The sequence below is a fragment of the Danio rerio genome, chromosome 10, assembly GCF_049306965.1.
Source record: "Danio rerio strain Tuebingen ecotype United States chromosome 10, GRCz12tu, whole genome shotgun sequence".
NCBI classification, from domain to species: domain Eukaryota; kingdom Metazoa; phylum Chordata; class Actinopteri; order Cypriniformes; family Danionidae; genus Danio; species Danio rerio.
The window spans coordinates 18,341,502-18,364,681 of NC_133185.1; the positions used below are offsets into that span (position 1 = coordinate 18,341,502).

The window sequence follows — 23,180 nt, forward strand, 5'->3', positions numbered from 1 at the left end:
CCAAGAGGCAGTAGATATATGATAAACAGGAGTGGACCCAGTACAGAACCCTGTGGGACACCAGTAGTGACAATCTGCGATCTTGACTTAAAATCTTTAATTTGAACAAACTGAGTACGATCTTCAAGATATGACTTCAACCATAAAAGAGGGGTGCCAGAGATCCCTAGTGAGGCAAGCCTATTCAAAAGAACCTTGTGCAAAACCGTGTCAAAGGCTGCACTCAAGTCCAGGAGAATAAGAATTGACAGTAAACCAGAGTCTGCTGCCAGTAGTAAATCATTAGTAATCCTGACAAGAGCAGTCTCAGTACTGTGGTTGGGACGAAAACCAGACTGGAAGAGCTCAAACAAATTGTTATTAGCAAGATATTTATGGAGTTGAGACGCAACACATTTTTCCAGTATTTTTGAGACAAATGGCAAATTGGAAATTGGTCTATAGTTGGCCAAATTGGATGAATCAGCTCCAGGTTTTTTTAGTACTGGGGTGATTACAGCAGTTTTAAGTAAAGATGGGACAGATCCAGAATCCAGTGATTTGTGAATAATGTTAGTAATCAGTGTGGACAATGATGGAAGACAGGTCTTAACTAAGCATGTAGGAAGTGGATCAAGCAGGCAGTTGGTAGTTTTAGATTTCTGTATATGACCAACTATTTCAGCGGTAGATGGTAAGGTAAAAGTATCAAAAGAGAAATGTGTGATGATTTCAGAAACATTTTGACTGAAGTCAGGGGCTGAACTATTTGTATGTAATTGATGATGAATGTCCTTAATTTTTGTTTCAAAAAAAGACAGGAAGCTGTTACATAACTCAGTTGAAGAAGAAAGTGATGTGTCAGGAAAACTTAATGATTTTTTAACTACAGAGAAGAGTAATCTAGAGTTACCCTGACTAGATTCTATTCTGTTAGCATAATAGTCAGATTTTGCTTTAAGTAATGCTTCCTTATAATGATGAGCATGTTCTGTAAACATTTGTTTGTGGACAGTTAACCCAGACTTCTTATACAACCGTTCCAACCTGCGACCTTTAGTTTTGAGTTGATGCAGATCAGAAGTAAACCAAGGAGCAGAAACAGAAAGAGAGACCGTCCGGGTTTGTAAAGGTGCAAAAGTGTCCAAAATTTCAGATAGTCCATTATTGTAAATAGACACCAGAGCATCAGCAGAAGATGAGTCCACATTGTATGCAAAACTATTAAGTACATCTGAAAAATGTAATAAATCAATGTTCTTAACGTTTCTAAATTTGATTGTCCGGGGTGACTGCAATTTAAAAACTGCAAGCTGAGCACAAAAAGACACTAAGAAATGGTCAGTACCATATAAATGGTGTACCATAATCGGAGCAGGGGTGTGACACTGAGTTTGCTGTTTAGGAACAACTTCTCAACACGTTTGATCCACCAATCAGGCCATTTCTAACCCACTATAAAGAGCCAGGGTTTTTCACTAGTCATCTTCGATTTGAAGAATCCCCCCTTCCACCCCTACCTCTTCACCTTTCCCCTTCATAAGGCGGCCCAGTGGTTAGCACTGTTGCCTCACAGCAAAAACATCACCGGTTCTAGTCCTTTAACAGGCCGGCGGTCGTTTCTGTGCGTAGTTTGCATGTTCTTCCCGTGCTCGCGTGGGTTTTCCCCGGGTCCTCTGGTTTCCTCCCACATTCCAAAAACATGCACTACAAGTGAATTGATCAATCTAAATTTAGCACTACAGTCAGTCTCTCATCCTGCAGCATATCTCTCCATAGCATTCATTTAAATCAGGGGTGTCAAACTCAATTCCTGGAGGGCCAAAGCCCTGCACAGTTTAGTTCCAACCCTGCTCCAACGCACTTACCTGTAGGTTTCAAACAAGCCTGAAGGACTCAACTAGTTTGATCAGGTGTGTTTAATTAGGGTAGGAACTAAACTGTGCAGAGCTGCGGCCCTTTTGGAACTGAGTTTGACACCTGTAATTTAAGTCATTAGCTCTTATCAAGGGGGGAGTTGTCGAGATCTACCTCAGGCCAAGGCTCCCCACTCGCCCTGCAAATGGGAGGGAGCTCTCTCCCGGCACAGCATGCTAAACTTGCTTATAATCAATCATCAGCTAAGTGTGAACTCTTGAAAATCTGTGAAAATGATAACTGGGGTACAACTATTGTTAAATAGATCCTTAATGAAATGAAGACTACGCTGCATAACATCTCTTGAGTATTATTGTTCAATTGCTTTACTTAGATGTTTTTCAAGGAGAGTTGAGTTCACACGGTGCATCATCAAAAACTGTCCATTTAAATGAAAGACAGGAATGTCAAATCTGTATCTGTCAAACCAGACTCTATTCTCTGGAAGGGTGATATCAACCTCCTGCAGCTCAAACTGAAATGGAAAATAAAAGGAGACACTAATTAAAGAAATAATCAAATGAATATGAGATTAGTGTGTGTGAACTGACTGCTTACCCTGTGTTTATATGGTTCAAGTTCTGCTTTTGCTTCATCGCACAGAGGGCATGGGTCCTGCAAACAGGCAGAATGATGTGACAATGACATTAACTCATTTTGTATGCTCAATTTAAGCATATGTGCATCAATGCTACCTGTAATGCACTTGACATTAGGAACCGTGATAAACATCTTCACGAGCTGTATTCAAAATGTCATACTCCGTGTTGGCTATGCTACTTCAAAAACAGTGAAACCCTGTAGAGAATTCTTATTTTTTTTAATTATAGAAGTTTTAGAAAAATTTTATTTCAAAGAAAAACTACTTCTGATCGCCAAGACTGCCCTTATTTGACCAGTAAATCTGCAATATGTTTACGGTTTGAAATTTAATTTAGTCCCGTGATTTCAAAGCTAAATTTGTAGCATGTTTTCACCAGTCACATGGTCCTTATAATGTCACGAACAATTTCATTTTTAGGTAAATGCCATTCAACTGAATATTCTTTCCATCAAAAACAGCTGAAAACATTATAGGCAAGGCAAGTTTATTTATATAGCACATTTCATACACGGTGGCAATTCAAAGTGCTTTACATAAAGACAAGTATAAGAAAATAAAAAAGAACAAACAATAAAAAAGATTCAAAACAGATTAAAATGTGTTAAAATATGTTATAAAAGAATGAAAAAGAAGAAAAAGACATAATAGTGTGATTAATTTGAATGTGCCTAATGTTGGAGCACATCTGATCATTTCTGGAAGCTGATTCCAGCAGCGAGCGGCGTAGTAGCTGAAAGCCAATTCACCCTGCTTTGACTGAACTCTTGGAATTTTTAGTTTATTTGGCCCTAAAGATCTGTGGGATCTATTTGGTTTGTATTCAGTCAGCATATCTGTAATGTATTTAGGTCCAAGGCAATTTAGTGATTTATAGACCAGTAATAATACTTTAAAATGTATTCTGGATGTGACTGGGAACCAGTATAAAGACCTGAGGACAGGTGTGATGTGCTCTGATTTCCTGGTTCTGGTCAGAATTCTGGCTGCAGCGTTCTGGATAAGCTGCAACTTTTTGGGAAGGCCAGTGAGGAGGCCGTTACATTTTTTAATTTGATATATTAATTATTTTATTCCATTATTATATTATTTTATACATTATATTTTATACATTATATTATTATTTTATATATCATATCATTTATTTTATACCATTATTATATTATTTTATACATTCATTCATTTTCTTGTCGGCTTAGTCCCTTTATTAATCCGGGGTCGCCACAGCGGAATGAACCACCAACTTATCCAGCAAGTTTTTACACAACGGATGCATATGATATGCAGCCGAGATTCGAACCAGCGACCCAGTGACCTTCTTGCTGTGAGGCGACAGCACTACCTACTGCGCCACTGCCTCGCCCCATATTTTATACACTATATTATTATATTATACATTATATTATTTATTTTATACCATAAAATATATGTATCTATTTATAATAAATATTATACTATACATAAACTTTTTTTTCTTTGGAGCAGCAAATCAGAATATTATAATATTAAAGGTATAAAATATTATAAATATATTATTCATTCATTTATTTTCTTGTCGGCTTAGTCCCTTTATTAATCCGGGGTCACCACAGCAGAATGAACCGCCAACTTATTTTTACGCAGCGGATGCCCATCTAGCCGCAACCCATCTCTGGGAAACATCCATACACACATTCACACACACTCATACACTACGGACATTTAGCCTACCCAATTCACCTGTACCACATGTCTTTGGACTGTGGGGGAAACCGGAGCACCCGGAGGAAACCCACGCGAACGCATGGAGAACATGCAAACTCCACACAGAAACGCCAACTGAGCCGAGGCTCGAACCAGCGACTTTCTTGCTGTGAGGCGACAGCACTACCTACTGTGCCAGTGCTTTGCCCATATATATATATATATATATATATATATATATATATATATATATATATATATATATATATATATATATATATATATATATATACATATACATATATATATATTCAATTCAGATTTATTTGTATAGCACTTTTACAATGTAGATTGTGTCAAAGCAGCTTCACATAAATGGTCATAGTAACTGGATCAGGGTAGTTCAGTTTTTAGTGTTTAAGTTCAGTTCAGTTTAGCTCAGTTCAGTGTGGTTTGAAGTCATTATTTAGAGTCCAAACACTAAAGAGCAAATTCATCGATGAGTAGCTTTTCAGATCCTGAACCATGCAAGCCAGTGGCGACAGATATATTTAAGATATAAATATATATATATATATATATACATTTTTTTTTTTTTCTAAAGGATCATGTGACTGGAGTAATGATGCCAAAATTACCACAGGAATTATATACATTCTAAAACATTTTAAATAGTAAAAATATGCTGTACTTCAGATCAAATAAATGCAGGCCTAGTGAGCAGATGAGACGTATTTAAAAAAAAACGCATCAGAGCAGAAGTATATGTATGATAATTAATTTCATAACTAAACAAGAAATTGTAATACTTTAAAAATTTCCATTACTTTTCTTACTGATGTTTTGTCTTGCTTCTAGTCCAAATATCTAACAACTCTTAAATCAGGAAGCATTTTATAATCAAGCAAAACATATCGACTTGTTTTCAGAAATAATATGCTAAAATTAAGCGAGTTTTTCCAAAGTAAGTATGTTTTTATTTTTGGGTTTGAGTATTTTGGATAGATGTAATGTAACTGACATCAAATGTACCTTTGTGAAGAGTGTGAGGACAGGCAACTGTGTCCTGGTGCAATGTTGTCTGATGAGACTGCCAGCCACAAAGAGCTTCTGGGAGAGCAACATGCCTGTGAAAGACATACAGTAATGACATGCTCATCACTGCGAATTTTCAAAAATTATTACTCATACCTAACGTGTATTGGGCATTTGCAGGTATGAAAAAAAAATAATAATAAATGTTGTTACAGTGACAACCAGTTTATATTTGTCAAATGCTACCAGGTAGCTCTTTGGTGTGCACACATAAGAGTGCTTTTCCCTTGGCCTATTTCCAAAGATTGTATCCAGTTGAAGTCAGAATTATTAGCCCTCCTTAGAATTTTGGTTTGTTTTTTTTAAATATTTCCCAAATTATGTTTAACAGAGCAAGGAAATTTTCACAGTATGTCTGATATTTTTTTCTGTAGAAAGTTTTATTTGCTTTATTTCAGGTAGAATAAAAGTAGTTTTTAATTTTTTTTAAAAAACACATTTCAAGGTCAAAATTATTAGCTCCTTTAAGCTATATATTTTTTGATAGTCTACAGAACAAACCATCGTTATACAATAACTTGCCTAATTACCCTAACCTGCCTAGTTAACCTAATTAACCTAGTCAAACCTTTAAATGTCACTTTAAGCTGTATAGAAGTGTCTTGAAAAATATCTAGTCAAATATTATTTACTGTCATCATGGCAAAGATAAAATAAATCAGTTATTAGAGATGAGTAATTAAAACTATTATGTTTAGAAATGTGTTGCAAAAAAATCTTCTTTACTTTAAACAGAAAAAGAGGGGAAAAATAAACAGGGGGCTAATAATTCTGACTTCAACTGTGTGTTTATATTTAGGTCATTTTATTAAGTTATCCAAACATTTCACAAGGATTTATGAAAAGTAAAAAAAAAATCAAGGCATTATAATTCTGGGTAAAACAGTACAATAATCTTTCATTTGTTAACCACAGTAGAGTTTACCTGAACTAACGATGAACAATCCTCCTACTGCATTTATGAATTGCAGCTCATTTTTCGCCTCAACATATATTTTAAAACAACCCTCTGAGTCCTCATGTGATTTTAAACCTATGAATTACTTTGTTCTGTTGAACACACAAAGTCTTTGAAAAATGGGACCCATTGTAACTTCCATAGTAGGAAAATAAATACAATGAAAGTCAATGAGCCAATGAGTTTGTGTTCAACAGAAGAAACTCAAATATGTTTTTAACAAGTTAAGGGTGAATAAATAATGTCAGATTTATAAAATTCAGTCATAATTTTACTCATCCTCACGCCATTCCAATTCAAACTTGTTCTTACACATCAGGTTGGTATGATATGGAGGTATGGAGCTTGTGTTTGTTCTGTAAAAACAGATCAACTAGTGTTGCCTTTTACAGTTTTGTAAGTTTCATTACAATTGTTTTATAGTCATCTGTGCCTGTTTTAACAAACTCAATAAAATGTGATTGGCATATATATGTAGTATGAGCTTGACTTTTATTATTTTGCTACAAGCATATAGTTAATGTGATTGAAATAACATGCAATCAGCCAATAAGATTTAAGGGATAAATTTAGTTAGTTTAAGTTAAGTTTAGTTTACAGATAGGGAAAGCTTCTACGCCATTGTTAAGCGGCTTTAAACCCTTTCTTATGTTTTGAATAATTTAGTCAGGGATAGGTTAAAGGGTACTGAGTAATTATGGGTTATATTTTGGAACAGCAATGATCCAGGATCAACATAAAGGTTAAGTTAAACCAGCATCGCATCTTACAATTCAAAATTATACCCACACATTATGCACATTGCCTACCTATGATGCCACTAAATGTCACTTACTGGATACTGGAGCTCAATATTTGAGCCACAACCAATGACTGTGAATCGTAAATGTAGGTTAAATAAACAACGTTTGTCAATCGTCTTTATACATCGATATTTTCAGAGTTTCTGTAAGATTATTACTTATATCAATAGAGTACAACCACTGATCTATATTATTCTCTTATATAGATCAGTTGAGTACAACACATTCTACTGAGCAAAAACTCTTACCAATGGTCAATAATGCGCGACGGAAGCTGCTCTAAGGAAGGAAGTAGACGTGCACGGAGGGACTTCCTGCTGACTACAGATTTTTGATTGGGCATTGAGCCGTAGATTGTGTTTATACATACTAGATTAAAAATAAATAAATAAATGTATTTATTTACATTTATAAAATGTATAAATTTATTATTTATTTTTAAATTTGAATTTTTTAAAATGTATATTATTAAATGTGTGTGTGTGTGTGTGTGTGTATGTATGTATGTATGTATATATATATATATATATATATATATATATATATATATATATATATATATATATATATATATATATATATACACTTTTTTATCTAGTATGTATTTATGTATGTAGTATGTTTGATAAATGCATTTGTTAAACTTGCATAATGATCTTGTTTTGCACAGCGAAAACACCTTGCAATAAAACAAATAAGAAAATAAACGAATAAAGAAATAATAAAGCAACAAATACATACATTTGCACGCGATTTCGCCAGGTTAAAATCCCTGTCATGCGGTTCCCCATGGTGCAGAATTAAACTCCCTACTAAATTGAGCTCTAGATGGCGCCACATCACAGATTTAAAAGCACTCAAAAGCAGTGTGCCAGCAGTTTCTAAAATCAAGTATAATTATTGTAGTTAGGAGCAGCTGAATTAATTCTGTTTTTAAAAGTTACTTTTTGAAAGAACAAAATATGGTATAAATGTGTTTTTTAAATAAATTTTCAGGTAGTCTACACTGTAAAAAGGCCTCTGTTTCTGCTCATTTTAAATTTAATAAAGCAGTTTGAGCAAACAGCACAATACTTTTTAAGTTTACATCAAGACATCCCACCCTGCTAAAACAAAAAGCTTCATATAATTTGTAATGGGTTTTTAATGGTTATATTGAAAATTATATTGCTATAATTGAAACTCTAATTAAATTGAATTTTGCCTTATCTTGGTAACATGTTAAAATTATCCCAATGAAACAGCACACAAAACACACTAGAAACTATTAAAATGTACTGGCTTTAATGGTTAAATTGCTTGTAATGCTTTTAATGGTAGTGAAATAAAACAGAACGTCCATGATTATATATATATATATATAGCTACTGTATTAATACAGTTTTCCAGTTTGGTTTGGGAGCAACCGGATAACTAATACTGGGTTCCTACATTTTCTACATCAAAATTATACTATAAGGGATGCCAATTTTCCCTGTATCTTTTTTGATAGCTACAGAACTTCTTAATATCCATATTAGAGAAAGCATGTTAAAACGAGTATCTTTTGAAAAAAACTAAAGTGGTAATAAGCCAGTTAGTAGATCAAACTGTTTTGTTTTTAAAGGATGCTTCACAGGTTGCCACAGCCAAAGAGACTCTTAAACCCTTTTCTAAAGTCTCAGGTCTTTGCCTTAACATTAATAAATGTGAATTACTACCAGTGGGCAATTGTTTAGAATCTTTCATTCGTAGTTGAGTGTGAAATATCTTTGAATTAAAATAATTATAATAAAAGTACATGTGATTTCAGTTCTTCTTACAATTTTCTCTTCCATCAAACTCTAAACCTCACCAACAAGTGTTTACTATATGGATGTGTATTTATAAACAACTGCTCCCCTCATAGTTATCTTATTCTAATCACTATTTTTTCCCAAATGTATTTATCAAAGGGCTGATATTAGTTAGTCAGTTATTTAATAATGAAGGTACATTATTTACATTTACAGACTTTATTAGAAGATACAAATTACAGTACGGGAATTTTAAAGTGTTTACTGGGGCAATACATGCTGTTACATATGCTGTGTATCAGTATCATTTTGTCTATCTAGATCTGAGACCTCAGTCGGCTTTATGTTTTTTTTTTCTGAATTTAAGCATAATAATCACAAAATTACATCTTTAATCTTAAAAGAGAATACTTCTATTCTTTATGTTTTTTTGTTTGTTTGTTTGTTTTTTACCGGACCAATATATTTAATAATGTAAACTAGACTCAAGTATGGCCATTACCTCGATTTGTTTTCCTTACAAATAAGGCTAAATAAATATAATATCATTTAAATTAATTCATAGATTTTACCCTACAAAAGTTTTTGTAAATGCTTTAAGGAACCTATTCCACATTTATTTAGGTCCTGCCAATGTATTCAACATTTTAGGATTAATGTGGAAGCATTCATTGCTCATGATATTTCACTTTCCCTCCTTATCTTATAAACATGATTTTGAATTAATATGTAATAGGACTGCTCTTTAAAAGATACTGGTTTTATCATAAACTTTGTTCTATTACTATGTAAATTTCATTTTCACAAATGCAAGTTGGCACAAAGCAAACCTCTTTTCATTGTGCTAGAAATTTTTGTCAAATTAATTTTAGTGTCTTAAAAAAAATAAAGCAATTAAAATGATTTATATAGGCTCCTCCATTATTTTTTTAAATAAAATGTTTATATACATGAGTTTTCTGTATTGAAAGTGCATTCAATAAATTCTATTAATAACACTATTTTAAAATATATGTATGACATATTTGTATGTAAATTGATCATTACCTCTCCTCCTTTTTCTTTTTCTTTTAATTTCTTTTTTTAATTTTCTCGTGTAATCCTTCTTGTTAAAGAATGTGAAGTGCTTTTGTTGTTAAATGAAACTACATGCCGGTTGTTGTTGCAAAAAAAAAAAAAAAAAAACTTTCACTCAACACATTGCACCTGCTCCTATTGGCTGCTGTCGTGTGGCGTCATCGTCGAGATGCGTTTCTGTCGCGTCGCGTCTCATGTGAAGTTGAAGGAGCGCAAGCGCGTCTGTGTTCATCACTCTATTCTTTGTGCGCTTCTGTGAAAATATTTGAGCTAATTTGGCGTTCATTTAAGCGGACCCCATGTGTTTGGACCGAACGAAAACTTTTGTTTAAAATTGGTGAGTTTTCTTTTTGTGAATCACTTTACATTATAGGCTATGACAAACGAACAACTTAGATTTTATACTCTGTACATCTAAAGCATTTCAATAAGATATTCATGATAAGCAAGAATATTGGGAAAGGCTGAGCCTATATGTCTCGTTAATGAAGTGTTGATCACATCAACGTCGCTAAGAGATTATAACATTTATTTGTTTATTTTATAACGTGTATTATTCATTAATTATGCTTTTGCTTCTGTATGGTTGGTTTGTTTATTTCAGATTTGCTTCTGAAAGTTTTGTGTACCCTGAGAAAAAAAGGAGTGAGTGAAAGTGGCCCCTACTAAGTGTGTCTGTGTTTTGTTCCTCAGTTTACGCTCAGGTGACTCACATTCATTCTTCATTGAATCATTTAAGGTGTAGTTTCTTAAACTGCTTCACAGGCTCACAATTGATTGTAGTCCTCCTCTAAGTTTGTGTCATTTCTGAAACAGAATCATCTCAAACTCAGGACAGCATTATATATGGCATTTCTGTACTGCAATGGCTGGGTCACCTGGTAATTTTGAGGGATGTTTACTGTGCGGAAATTCAGTTGAATCTGCTGACTCAATCTTAGGGTGTCTTTTGTGTGACAAATGACTTTGATTGTGATCATATGATTATCATACATGGGTTTGTTAAGGCAAGCAGGCTGGTGCTGCATCTGCTTGCAATAAAAACAGCATTATTCCCATCATAATTACAGGGTTTTCCATTGACCAATGTTTCTGGGAGACAAAAATAAGTTGCTGAGAAAGTTTACTTGAGCTGCGTGGCTGTATGTTGATCTCTTCGTCCACACACACACTATTTTGGAAGACTCTTAATAATTGATCTGAATTTTACATAAAAAATTTCCAGCAATGCTTAAATGTCACCGTGGGGAACTGAGACAAGATTACGTTTAGTAAGATTAAAACAAGATTACATTTCATAAAAAGATTGATACTTTTTTGTTGCTGTTTTGTTGTGTTCAGTGGAGACTGAGAAAAAGAATAAATATAAACATGTTTTGTTTTCTGCCGAATCGTACAATGCTTTGATTGACAGGGACACGTGTGAGTGTGTGTTAACTGGACAGTTTGAGGAAAAAAAACTGTGATGTCAGTGACATACAAACATGAGTTCTCGATTCTTAAACCCCATTGATTTGATATCATTCAACTTTATGCATTTGTGATATAATGTAATTCTTACTTCTTCGCAGATCTTAGTGTCAGTCTTTAAATTAACTTCATCCGTTGAATTTGTTACCATTCAAAACCTAAACAATACTATAGCGTATCGTTTATTGAATGATGATTATGATCTAAACCAGTGGTTCTCAAACTGTGGTACATAAACCACTAGTGGTACGTGGAGGAATCAATTATGTCATACATGTATGTACATGTTACATATATTTCAAAATTTATCATATGATTTATATATAAATATGATGACATATATTTCTTAGGTCCAGGAAATATTTCCAGGTGTTTAAGTACAGCAATGTTTTTTTTTTTTTTACTTTTTAAGAACAGTAACCTACCATTTTTAACTTCATTCTTCATTCATTTTCTTGTCGGCTTAGTCCCTTTATTAATCCGGGATCGCCACAGCAGAATGAACCGCCAACTTATCCAGCAAGTTTTTATGCAGCGGATGCCCTTCAAGCCGCAACCCATCACTGGGAAACCATTTTTAACTTTTAAAAGCAAAATTTTATTTAAATATTGACATTTTGAGTTTTTTTTTTTAACATATAAGCACAGTGCAGTGTTAATGTTCAGACTATTTATAATGTTTAAGTGGCTGACAATAATAAATATTCGTAATAATAGAAATTAATCTGCCACATTTTTAAACTGGGCAGAGCTGTAGCTGCTTAATGGGGCTACTACGCTACTCTATTTCAATACTGCTCATTATGGTGGTACTTGGAGAGACAATTTTTTCTGAGGTGGTGCTTGATGAAAAAGGTTTGAGAACCCCTGATCTAAACCTAAACACTTCCCAACGCAGGATACTTCTTACTGCACTAACTGCAGCCAAGAAGGTTACATTTTAAATATGGCATGGACCCTCATTCCCAGCGGATAAAATGTGGCTTATTGAACTAAAAAATCTTGCGCTGTTAGAACGTTCTACTGCAAGAATTAACAGAGCTAAACCCCATACAATCAAAGCATGGTCTGATTGTATTAAGAAAACTTCTTATATTATAAGTAGCTAATTCTCACCCCAGAGTATTTCTTTTTCTGTGGATTGGTATTCATTTATTATTTTATTGTCTTTATTTTACTATTATTATTATTTTTCATTTCTATTTTTCATTTCTATTTTCATTTAATGCAAACCCTGGCTTATATATAGTTGTTGCTAGCTTTGTATGCTGGCTTTGTTCTGCAATAAATAAATAATCATAAAAAAAAAACAATTCTATAACGTGTTAAAACCATGATTTGTCTGATAGGTATGCATTAAAACCTGCATTAAAGTACCATACGTTCCTGATATGGTAACTTCATTGACATTGATTACAATATAATTTTTTTTACGTCATACGTCAAGGCTTTTGAACATTCAACAATGCAATAACACTCCAGGGTTTTCCCAGTGATTATTAATTAAAATTTATTTAAAATTTAATAAAAGTGTTTTTTTACTTTACTTTACTTTACTTTACTTTTTTTTTACTTTATTTTTTATAAATTAAAACATTTTACAGAACAAAAAAATTCAGTGACAGCAGCAATTATTAAAAGAAAAAAAAAAAAAAACGACACTATCCGCAGATGTAAATAAAAATAAATTACAAAAAAATAAAATAAATAAACCAACATACAATATTTTCAGTTAAAAAAAGGAGCTAGAAATACTATGTCCTATTCAGATACAACATAACAGGTGCTCATCTTTGCTTAAAAATATCCAGTTTTAATTGAAGTTGAGCAGTCATATACTCCATTCTATATATACAAGCAAGTTTTTCTATCCACTTTACTATTGTTGGAGGGTGTGGCTTCATCCAATTTATTGTTATGGTCTTTCTTGCACTTAGTAAAAGTATATGTAGTATATATCTCTGGTTTTTATATATATATATATATATATATATATATATATATATATATATATATATATATATATATATCCTGGGGTATCCCTTCAAGCAAGAAAAACAGGGGAGTAAAAGGTAGATCTATCTGCATAATTTTCATTATCTCAATCTTTACTCAATAAAGGTGTTAAAGGGGACATTTTGTTTTACTTGGTATTTTAATATTACTGTATGTCAACAGTATGTTTACTGTCAGCCTATAATGTAAAAAAAGCCTAAATTATTAGCCCCCCTTTGAATTTTTTTCCTTTTTAAAATATTTCACAAATGATGTTTAACAGAGCAGGGAAATTCCCACAGTATGTCTGATAATATTTTTTCTTCTGGAGAAAGTCTTATTTGTATTATTTCGGCTAGAATGAAAGCAGTTTATTTACATTTTTATAAACCATTTTAAGGTCAAAATTATTAGCCCCTTTAAGTTATATATTTTTTTCAAAAGTCTACAGAACAAACCATCGTTATACAATAACTTGCCTAATTACCCTAACCTGCCTAGTTAACCTAATTAACCTAGTTAAGCCTTTAAATGTCACTTTAAGCTGTATAGAAGTGTCTTGAAAAATACCTAGTCAATTATTATTTACTGTCATCATGGCAAAGATAAAAATAAATCAGTTATTAGAGATGAGTTATTAAAACTATTATGTTTAGAAATGTGTTGAAAAAATCTCCCTGTGTTAAATAGAAATTGGGAAAAATAAACAGGGGGGCTAATAATTTTGAGTTCAACTGTAAGTAAAAAACACAGCATTCATGTAATGTATTCTTAATAATCTTTTTACAGTAGATCCAGTCATGAGCAATGAAAAAAATCTGTTTTTCTTTTGTAATTGGATTGATTATAATAGCATAGACAGCAGAATGTACTGTATGCAGCTGTCGTTTAATACACAGATCAAAGTAAACATGTATCTATTAAACATACACAACCTACATATTTACGTGAACTTTGTGTTTATACATAAATTTGTGTCTATTTATGTGGAATATGAAACTAAAGAGCTTCATCTGTGCTTTCAGAAAATTAATTAATTCATTTTTCTTCAGCTAAGTCCCTTTATTTATCAGGGCTTACCACAGGGGAATGAACCGCCAACTTATCCAGCATATGTTTTAAACAGCGGATACTCTTCCAGCTGCAACCCAGTACTGGGAAACATAAATACACACTCATTCCCACACATACACCATGGCCAGTTTAGTTTATTCAATTCACCTATAGTGCATGTCAACACAATCTTACGGCAATTCGTAACTTTTTCATTTAGTGGCTAATTCGTATGAATTCGTACAATCTAATTCGTACAATTTAGTACGATTTGCTCATCCCCCAATGACGGTTGGGGTTAGGGGTGGGGTTAGGTGCCACGCCTCCTTTTTAAAATCGTACCATTTCGTACGACTGAACTCGTACAAACTCTTACGAATTAGCCACTAAACTGGCAAAACATAAAATACTTACGTTTTCTCGTGAGATCAGGCTGGTTTGGACTGTGGGGGGACATGTGTAAGAATATTGTGGCTGTGGTGAGACTTTAATTAATGATTAGCAAAGCAAACACTTTTTTATTTTTCATTTTTTAATTTGCACAGATGAAATGTTCCTCTAAAGAATAACAATGTTTCAGCAAAATAAACTGTACACAATTCACGTAAACTTTAAGTGTGCCTGAGACACTAGGTATAAAGGTTACGTCTTCTTTTGAAAACGAGGCATATACAGTAGCAGAAATTGATTTTTATTTTACCCTTGTGCGCTAAATTCAATTTTACTACCCTTTCGTTATGTTCGAGATGAAAACATCCACTAAATTAAACTGCTCTTTTAAGAGTTCGTACTTAGCTGATGATTGATTATAAAGCTTGTTTGGCATGCTGTCCTGGGAGAGAGCCCTGAGCTCACAAGATCCTCTCGATCCCATTTGCAAGGCGAGAGGGGAGTAGATCTCGAGAACTCCCCTGCTGTAGTAGCTAATGAACAGATAGTGATTGCTCTTAAGAGATAACGACTTACTAGGAGCATGTCCATGGTGCCGATTTGTATTAGTTAATTTATTTCAGTGTTATGCTTTTTGACGGTGGAAGAAAACCGGGGAATCCGGGGGAAACCCATGTGAGCATGGGGAGAATATGTGAACTCCGCACAGAAACATCGGCTGGCTTGGAAAGGACTAGAACCAGTGACGTTCTTGCTGTGAGGCTACAGTGCTAACCACTGGGCCACCGTGCCACCCCTCTAGGAAAGGAGGAGGAGTAGGGTGGAAGGGGGAATTCTTCAAAACAAAGATGGCTGTCATATGGAACTTGGGGTACTTATAATGGCTTAGGAGTCGTCTGATTGGTGAATTATAAATTGAATAATGTGGGGCCGGCTGCAAGCAATCATAAGCACGTGATCCTCTCGAAATTAGTTTATAAATAAACTCCACAAAAATGCATCAGATAAATGTTTTTTTTTTTTTTTTTGCATAAATCTGTTAATCAACCTCAGTCCTGATCAAAATTACAAAATGTTTAAGAAAATTGACAGGATTTTAACTCTTTATTTGCCATGTTCACAGATGGTGTCACTTATTTGAGAAAAAAAACAAAAACGTATTTTCAATATAAAAAGTAATCGTGGATTGGATTTATTTAAACCATTTATCACAGTCTTGGACATGTAAAAGATTAGTAACAACATTGCCTGTGATGCATTGTTAGTTTTTTGTGCAGCATGAGATTTACATTTTTTCTCTTTAATTTACTGTTTGTAACAGTTTTTGCCCCATTGACTTTCATTATAACCACATTTTTTGATTGCAAAGCCAGGACACCATATAATCATGCACTTTTCATTGTTGGTGGTTTTCCCTGTTGGAAAGAGGTCAAATTTGTCATTTTTACTGTTGATCATCAGTTGGCACCATTAACTCTTTAGATGAGTGTTATGTAGGCCGACTCCCATGCGAAAGGTCACCAGTTTAATACCAGCTTGGAGCGGGTTGGGTGGGGGTAGGACTGGCGGGGTTACATTGGTGCCGTGACCCGGATGGGAGTGAGGTTTAGGGAGGTGAGTGTAATGGAGGCCAGCCAGTAGGTGCTGTGCAGGTAAACCTCACTCCTCTGACCTTTAAATGTGCTCTAGCGACAGATGCTAGAGGCCATGGTCTTTAGCCTCCTTGTTAGAGCAATCGACTCCTATGTGGAAGGTCGCCGGTTTGATCCCTGCTCAGAGCTGGTTGGGTGGTGTAGGACAGGCGGGGTTACATAAGCCTGTGCAAAAAAAGCTTAGTTTATGTTTTTTTATGTAGTATTTAGTATAACAGCAAATTAAAGTGTGTATGTGTATATCTATAAGTGTGTTAGAGTTACCTTTGCACACTTACCTTCATGTGTCTGAGAAAATCTGAGAAAAACATGCACCTCAGCTCTCAAAACTACATTGAATAAATAAAATCAAAGACTGTGTATTTATGCACATTAATGCTGAAGACTACACTGTTAGCCCTTACCGGGCTTTTTTTACAGTAGAATACTGGCAACACTTGCCAGCTACTCACTGTAAAAGTTTGGTTACAGTAAGTAACTGGCAATAGTGTTGCCAGTTATTTACTGTAACTGAACCAATACAGTGAGTAGCTGGCAACAGTTTTGCCAGTTATTTACTCTACCCGAACCATTACAGTGAGTAGCTGGCAACAGTGTTGCCAGTTATTTACTGTAACCGAACCATTACAGTGAGTAGCTGGGAACAGTGTTGCCTGTTAATTACTGTAATAGAGCAGCAGTGGTAACTAACTGGAAACTGTGTACAGTTAATTACTGTACTGTAGTGTTACAACTCACAGCATTATACTGCATACACATTAATAGTATGTCATAGTGTTACTAAAATTAATTAGTATTCTTACCTGTTATTAAAAATAGAAGGCATAAAAATTCAGACAAATGTATTTTATTATTTTGGCAGCTAACAAATATACAACAGAAAATGTATAACAAAATTAAAAAATCAGCAGATATAAATATCGTCTTACATATTACTGAGAGCCACAGGTCTGCACAGTAAGGCTGCGGTCACACTAACGTTTGAGCAAGCGAAATTCTGTCATACGGCACTGCGAAAAGGTGTAGGATCAAACAAAATAATTAGAGATTGAAAAAGCAAGCGACTGGTCCATAGTTTAAATTTCTGTCCAGTGAGGTCATGTTTTGATCTTTGATTGGTCTCAAGCAATCACATGTGATTTCGCTGGTCCAAGCTTGAACTTTCCAATGCTGCAAACTGTGATATTTGTCGCATGAGCTTGCATTCTAAGTCTGCAGAATTCACATGCGTAAAAATGGAAGTCTGTAGGAAGAAAAGTGCAGTGTGACTGGGACTTTAAGCTGTAACTCTAATTGAACACACCTGATCAAACTAATTAAGGCTTGTTAGAAATCTACAGGTAATGTTGAAGCAGGGTGGGAGCTAACACACACACACACACACGCACGCACGCACGCACGCACGCACGCACGCACGCACGCACACACACACACACACACACACACACACACACAAACACACACACACACACACACACACACACACAAACACACACATACTCTAGATATAGATAGAAACATGTTTGTCAAACACAGGCACATACTGTGTCAATTCTCAATAAAAAGTTTAAAATAATTATAAAAACCAAAAAATAAAGTCGGCAACACCAAAAATCCAAAAGATCCAATCTTTTATTGTTATAATTATTAATTACTTAAAAAAATATCATGACCACAAACGTTTCTATTGTTTCTAATATAAATTCATAGGTGGAAACACAGCTCTGAAAAATACTTAGCAACAAACTCACAACCTGGGACTTGACAGTGGAGCTTTTGTGTGTGGATGGCTATGTGTATCATATTTTTTGTGATTCCCTGTGATGATTTCTGTGCACATGTTACCTTACTGAGATGATGGAATTTAATGGTGCATAAAAACTGCTTAGTTGCCAGAAAGATACATAAAACTGTTAGCATCTGTACATTATGGCAATATGCAATATCTAATAAATAAATATACCTAAACAAAGGTAGTGTAAGAAGCTATATGAGAGGAGAGGCTAACTAGCTAACAATGTAGATTCAAGTATACAATTCAAGACAACAACAATATAACTTAAAACGCAGCCTTATTTTAAAAACTCTCAAAAACATTTGAACACATTTTACTTACTCATCGTAGATTCTTATTTAAAGCCTAAAGCACATCAGACTCTATCTGAATTGATGGACAGAGAATAGAGCACACTCAGCAGTAAACAAATCAAACACCTGACTCCCTTAAAGGGCCAGCATTTTCTGAAACTTTTTCTAACACCTTTGTGTTTAGAATAAGACAGCCTGTGGGAGTGTGGTGATGCCTAAATCATTGTTTCTGCCTTCAAAATGCACGTCTCTATAAATAGCAACATAAATCAGATTATCAGATTAGATGTGACAGTAATGGTTAAACAGTAATTTGCCATTTATTGTCACAGTTCAGGCCCATGCAGAGACTGTCCAAAAGACAAAAAGACATGTCCAAAAGGCATGTCGAGCGCCTACTGAAGGGCGGTATGTGTCGCGGGGGCACTTTTGATCATTTTGGAAGGGCATTTTTTATCCAAGACTAAAGGGGGCATGTGCACTGCACAGGTTGAGCCCTATGTGTGCACGTGCCTGTCACAGTTACTACCTGTAATGTGTACATAAATTAATTTACTGAATTCATTCTTTGCACTACACAATTTCATACAAAGTCTATACTTTTGCAGTAAAATACTGTTTCCTTTCATTACAGCAAAACACTGGCTATTTTACAGTTATTTACTGCATAATCTACAGGGTAACAGTGCAGTTAAGCTTTAACCCTAATTAAACACACCTGATTAAACTAAATCTAAAAGTAGTGTGTTGGCTGGAACTAAATTCTATTAGGCTGCGGCCCTTCAGGAGTTTGACACACCTGGTACATAGCATATTTTCAAAGCAACTGCCTACATTTATCACAATTATGCACATATCGTTAAATAAAAACAATAAAAATATACAAACTTCATCCATAGCAAAAAAAAAAAAAAAATATATATATATATATATATATAAATAATATTTAAATAATCTGATCCTCATGTTGTCCAAGTCTGTAGTAATAATAAAAAACACAACAAATAACATGATTTATACATTTATTTAGGAAAGCATTTAAACTATACTGTTAATGCTTAACTTTATTTGAAGTTTTCCAGACAAATTCATTAAGTCTCTGCAAACATGTACATGCTGTTTAAGATATCTTTTTTTTAAATAACACATTTTTACTAGTAATTTAGCAAAATACTAATATTCAGTTGAAAGTGCAATTTAAAAGCTTAACTATAGATCAAACTAGGCAAATTAGATTAATTTTAGGAAAAGTAAACAAAGTTATAATAATTATTGTGACAATTTCTTTGCTCTGTGTTAATATTTTCGCCTTTAAATGCATCTCATCCATATCTTATATTTACCTTTTAATAAGCTCTGTGGCATTGGTTGACTCCTGATACTCAATGTTAAAAACATAAAAGGAACCAAGGAAAACACACATTTTTATAATATAAATAGCAACACAAAACATCAGAGTAGATGGGTCAGTAATGGTTAAACAGTAATTTACCATTTATTATCGCAGTAAATATCTGTAATGGGTACATAGAGTGAATTACTGTAATTTATTCTTTGCACTACAGAATTTTATACAAATCCTGCTCATTTTACAGTAAAATACTGTTTCCTTGCATTAAAGCTAAACACTGGCTATTTTACAGTTATTTACTGCATAATCTACAGTAAGGGTTAACAGTGCATGTCAAAATATTGCCATTTTTTCAACTATTAGAATTAAGAGTATGTTTTGACTGAAGTGTGTCATTTTGCAAACAATCTAGGAATTTTGCAAATTGAGTGTGGTGTTTGAATAACTGTGGTTATATTTTGAAAAAAAAAAGAACCCGGTTTTCAAAATTGTGTGTAAACTATTGAAAAAAACTGTAAAATGATACGAGTGTTTAAGATTGATCACAGCAGAGTGTGTAAATGAAGCAAACAGATTTATATCGAATAAGTCGTGTGTGTTCTGTACAGTTTTACTGTAAAAGTTTTAAATGAAGTGTTTTTTTTGCAAAAGTTCTGATGTGTTCTGCTGTTTGTGTGTGCGGATGTGTAAATTGTGTGTTGTGTTTTGACAAAATGCGCCTTAATTTTAAAATTGTGCAGTCAGAAAAAGTTGTAATGAATTTTGGCAATGGTTGTGAATTTTGTGTAGAGTTTTGAAAATTCAGGGTTCTGAAATTTGTGGCAACAGTGATTGTAAAACTGCGGTGAAATAACTTCTCCACGGCTTAGCTACAGCTTAGCTACTTTCATGCTGTGCATTAAAATCCTCTCACATGTCATTTAAGATCAAGTGTATTGGTCAACTTAAAAAAATCTAAACAAACTATAAAGATGTTTTTTTTAAGAGAGGCATTCATCATGTGTTATTGGTTATATTGGCATGCATATTTCCACATCTTCCACAAACCAGATACAGAGCTTCAAATGAGTCATCCTCTTTATCCTCACAGATAAAGAGGCGGCTGTTATATTTCTCCCTCGAGTGTTTGAGGGCTCTAAAGTGGCACTACACATGTATGAAACTGGTAGACACAACACTCATTTCCTGCCACAAGCTCCCCCACTTCACCCACATCACCCCAGGGCTTAATGTGCAGAGCTAATCAGATGATGGACAAAACGTTTGCTCATAATATCAAATTTAGCTCACAGCAGTAACATCTGTACACTTTGGTATATTCAAATACTGGATTAATTCCTGAACGTGCTGCTCCAGATGAATGAATCTGTGAATGAATGAGATTTCTGCGGTCACTGAGGGCGTCTCGCAACGTGGCTCTTAACACCTGTTTCCATCAACTTAGCAAGAGACAGTTTAGACAACACACTTCACATGGAGTCATTCATGAGCCCCCTGAGTAGTGTCACACATTCAATACTCAATGACTTTACTGACTGCAAGACCGCATTGAACTAAAATGTTGCGGAGTCATCAAACACCAAAATGAATATCTGAACTGTTGTAAAGGTTCAGTGAGATCTTGGTTCACAGTAGCATTCAATAACTGAAGTGTCTTAAACACTGAAATTAATGTAATTAGACATTTTTATTATGTTCTAGGGACATATTATTGATATTCAAAACATTCTTTAAATGTCTGCAGTGATAATTTTTTGATACCATGTGGAATACTACATTCATTTTTATGTGTATGTTATGTGTTACAAATTAAAATCCAAATTTTAAAGGGATAGCTCACCCAAAAATTTCTCGTGGGTTTCCTCCGAGTGCTCCGGTTTTTCACCACAGTCCAAAGACATGTAGTGTTGGTGAATTGGATTAACTAATTTGGTCATGGTGTATAAATGTCTGTGTGAATAAGTGAGAGTTTTGGTGTTTCCCAGTGCTGGGTTGCAGCTGGAAGAGCATCTGCTGCGTAAAACATATGCCAAAGATGTTGCCGGTTTGTTCCGCTGTATTGACCCCTGGTAAATCAGGGACTAACTTGAAGGAAAACTAATGGATAAGTTTACCCCCCCAAAAAAAAAGAAAATTGCCTTATCATTTTTGTGGTTTTAAATCTTTATGAGATTTTTTTCTGTTGAAAACAAAAGTAGATTATCTGAAGATTGCAGGAACCCTCTGACTTCCATAGTGACTATTTCATTTAGAAAATGACTATTGATGTCAATGAGTCTCAGCAACCAGAGTTTTTCAAAATGTCCTTTTTAGTGTTCAACATAACTCAAAGAGGTTTTGAACAAGTGAAGGGTGAATAAGTGATGACAAGAAATTTGATTTTAGTTTAACTATAAGTTGGCTACTTCTAATTTATTTTCATCATCATTTTCATCTGCTTATCCGGGGCCGGGTAGCTGGGGCAGCAGTCTTAAGAGAGAACCCCAGACTTTCCTCTCTCCAGACACTTCTTCCAGCTCCTCCGGGGGGTCCTGAGGGATTCCCAGGCGAGCTACCTCAGCTGACTTCTCTCGATGTGGAGGAGCAGTGGCTCTACTCCAAGCCCCTCCCGGGTGACAAGAGCTCCTCACCCTGTCTATAAGGGTGCACCCTGCCACCCTACGAAGAAAACTAATTTCAGCCGCTTTTTCGGTCATGGCCCAAAGCTCATGACCATAGGTGAGAGTAGGAATGTAGATTGATCTGTAAATCGTGAGCTTTGCCTTTTGGCTCAGCTCCTTCTTTACCACAATGGACTGGTGCATCGACCGGATTACTGCTAGCGCAGCCGCTGCACCAATCCCCCTGTCAATCTCACGTTCCATCCTTCCCTCACTTGTGAACAAAACCCCAAGATACTTGAACTCCTCCACCTGGGTTAAGGACTTTCCTCCAACCAGGAGATGGCAAACCATCTTTTTCCGGTGGAGCCCCATGGCCTCAGACTTGGAGGTGCTGATTCTCATCCCAGCTGCATCACACCCGGCAGCAAACCGCCCCAGTGCATGCTGAAGGTCCATGTTCGATGAAGCCAACAGAACAACATCATCTGCGAATAACAGAAATGAAATCCTGTGGTCTCTGAACCAGAACCCAAGGCATTATTTTAAAACATTTATTCCAAAAAACATTGGTTACACTTTATTATGTATTATAATATTTAATATTATAATTTATTTATTAAGCACTATAGCAAATAGTGAACTCATTATCAGTTAAGCATTAATAGACATTAATAAGAAGTTTGTAAACAG

The 23,180-nt window shown here is 34.6% G+C and overlaps 2 protein-coding genes across 2 annotated transcripts in view; one reads left to right on the forward strand and one right to left on the reverse strand.

Moving 5' to 3' along the window:
* Positions 1 to 2,187: 2,187 nt before the first annotated feature.
* si:dkey-184a18.5 lies at positions 2,188 to 7,329 on the reverse strand. The gene is made up of 4 exons (NM_001386319.1): positions 7,285 to 7,329; positions 5,213 to 5,307; positions 2,455 to 2,511; positions 2,188 to 2,371 (listed from the first exon to the last, which is right to left on the reverse strand). The coding sequence occupies exons 2-4, from the start codon at positions 5,303 to 5,305 to the stop codon at positions 2,207 to 2,209; spliced, it is 315 nt and encodes a 104-aa protein (NP_001373248.1). The 5' UTR covers positions 5,306 to 5,307; positions 7,285 to 7,329; the 3' UTR covers positions 2,188 to 2,206.
* A 2,763-nt stretch (positions 7,330 to 10,092) lies between these two features.
* The window catches only part of megf10 (multiple EGF-like-domains 10), a 92,467-nt gene continuing 79,379 nt past the window's right edge, over positions 10,093 to 23,180 (forward strand). The window contains exon 1 of the mRNA NM_001423788.1: positions 10,093 to 10,225. The gene's annotated coding sequence lies outside the window, so the exon portion shown is untranslated. The remainder of the gene's footprint in view (positions 10,226 to 23,180) is intronic.

Bases quoted from the DNA above. Each gene is read 5' to 3' on its own strand.
- si:dkey-184a18.5 (NM_001386319.1), bottom strand. From the start codon at position 5,305: ATGTTGCTCTCCCAGAAGCTCTTTGTGGCTGGCAGTCTCATCAGACAA. The intron at 2,512-5,212 runs GTACATTTGATG...GCCTGTTTGCAG, and splicing joins TCCTCACACTCTTCACAAAG to GACCCATGCCCTCTGTGCGA. The intron at 2,372-2,454 runs GTAAGCAGTCAG...TTTCCATTTCAG, and splicing joins TTGAACCATATAAACACAGG to TTTGAGCTGCAGGAGGTTGA.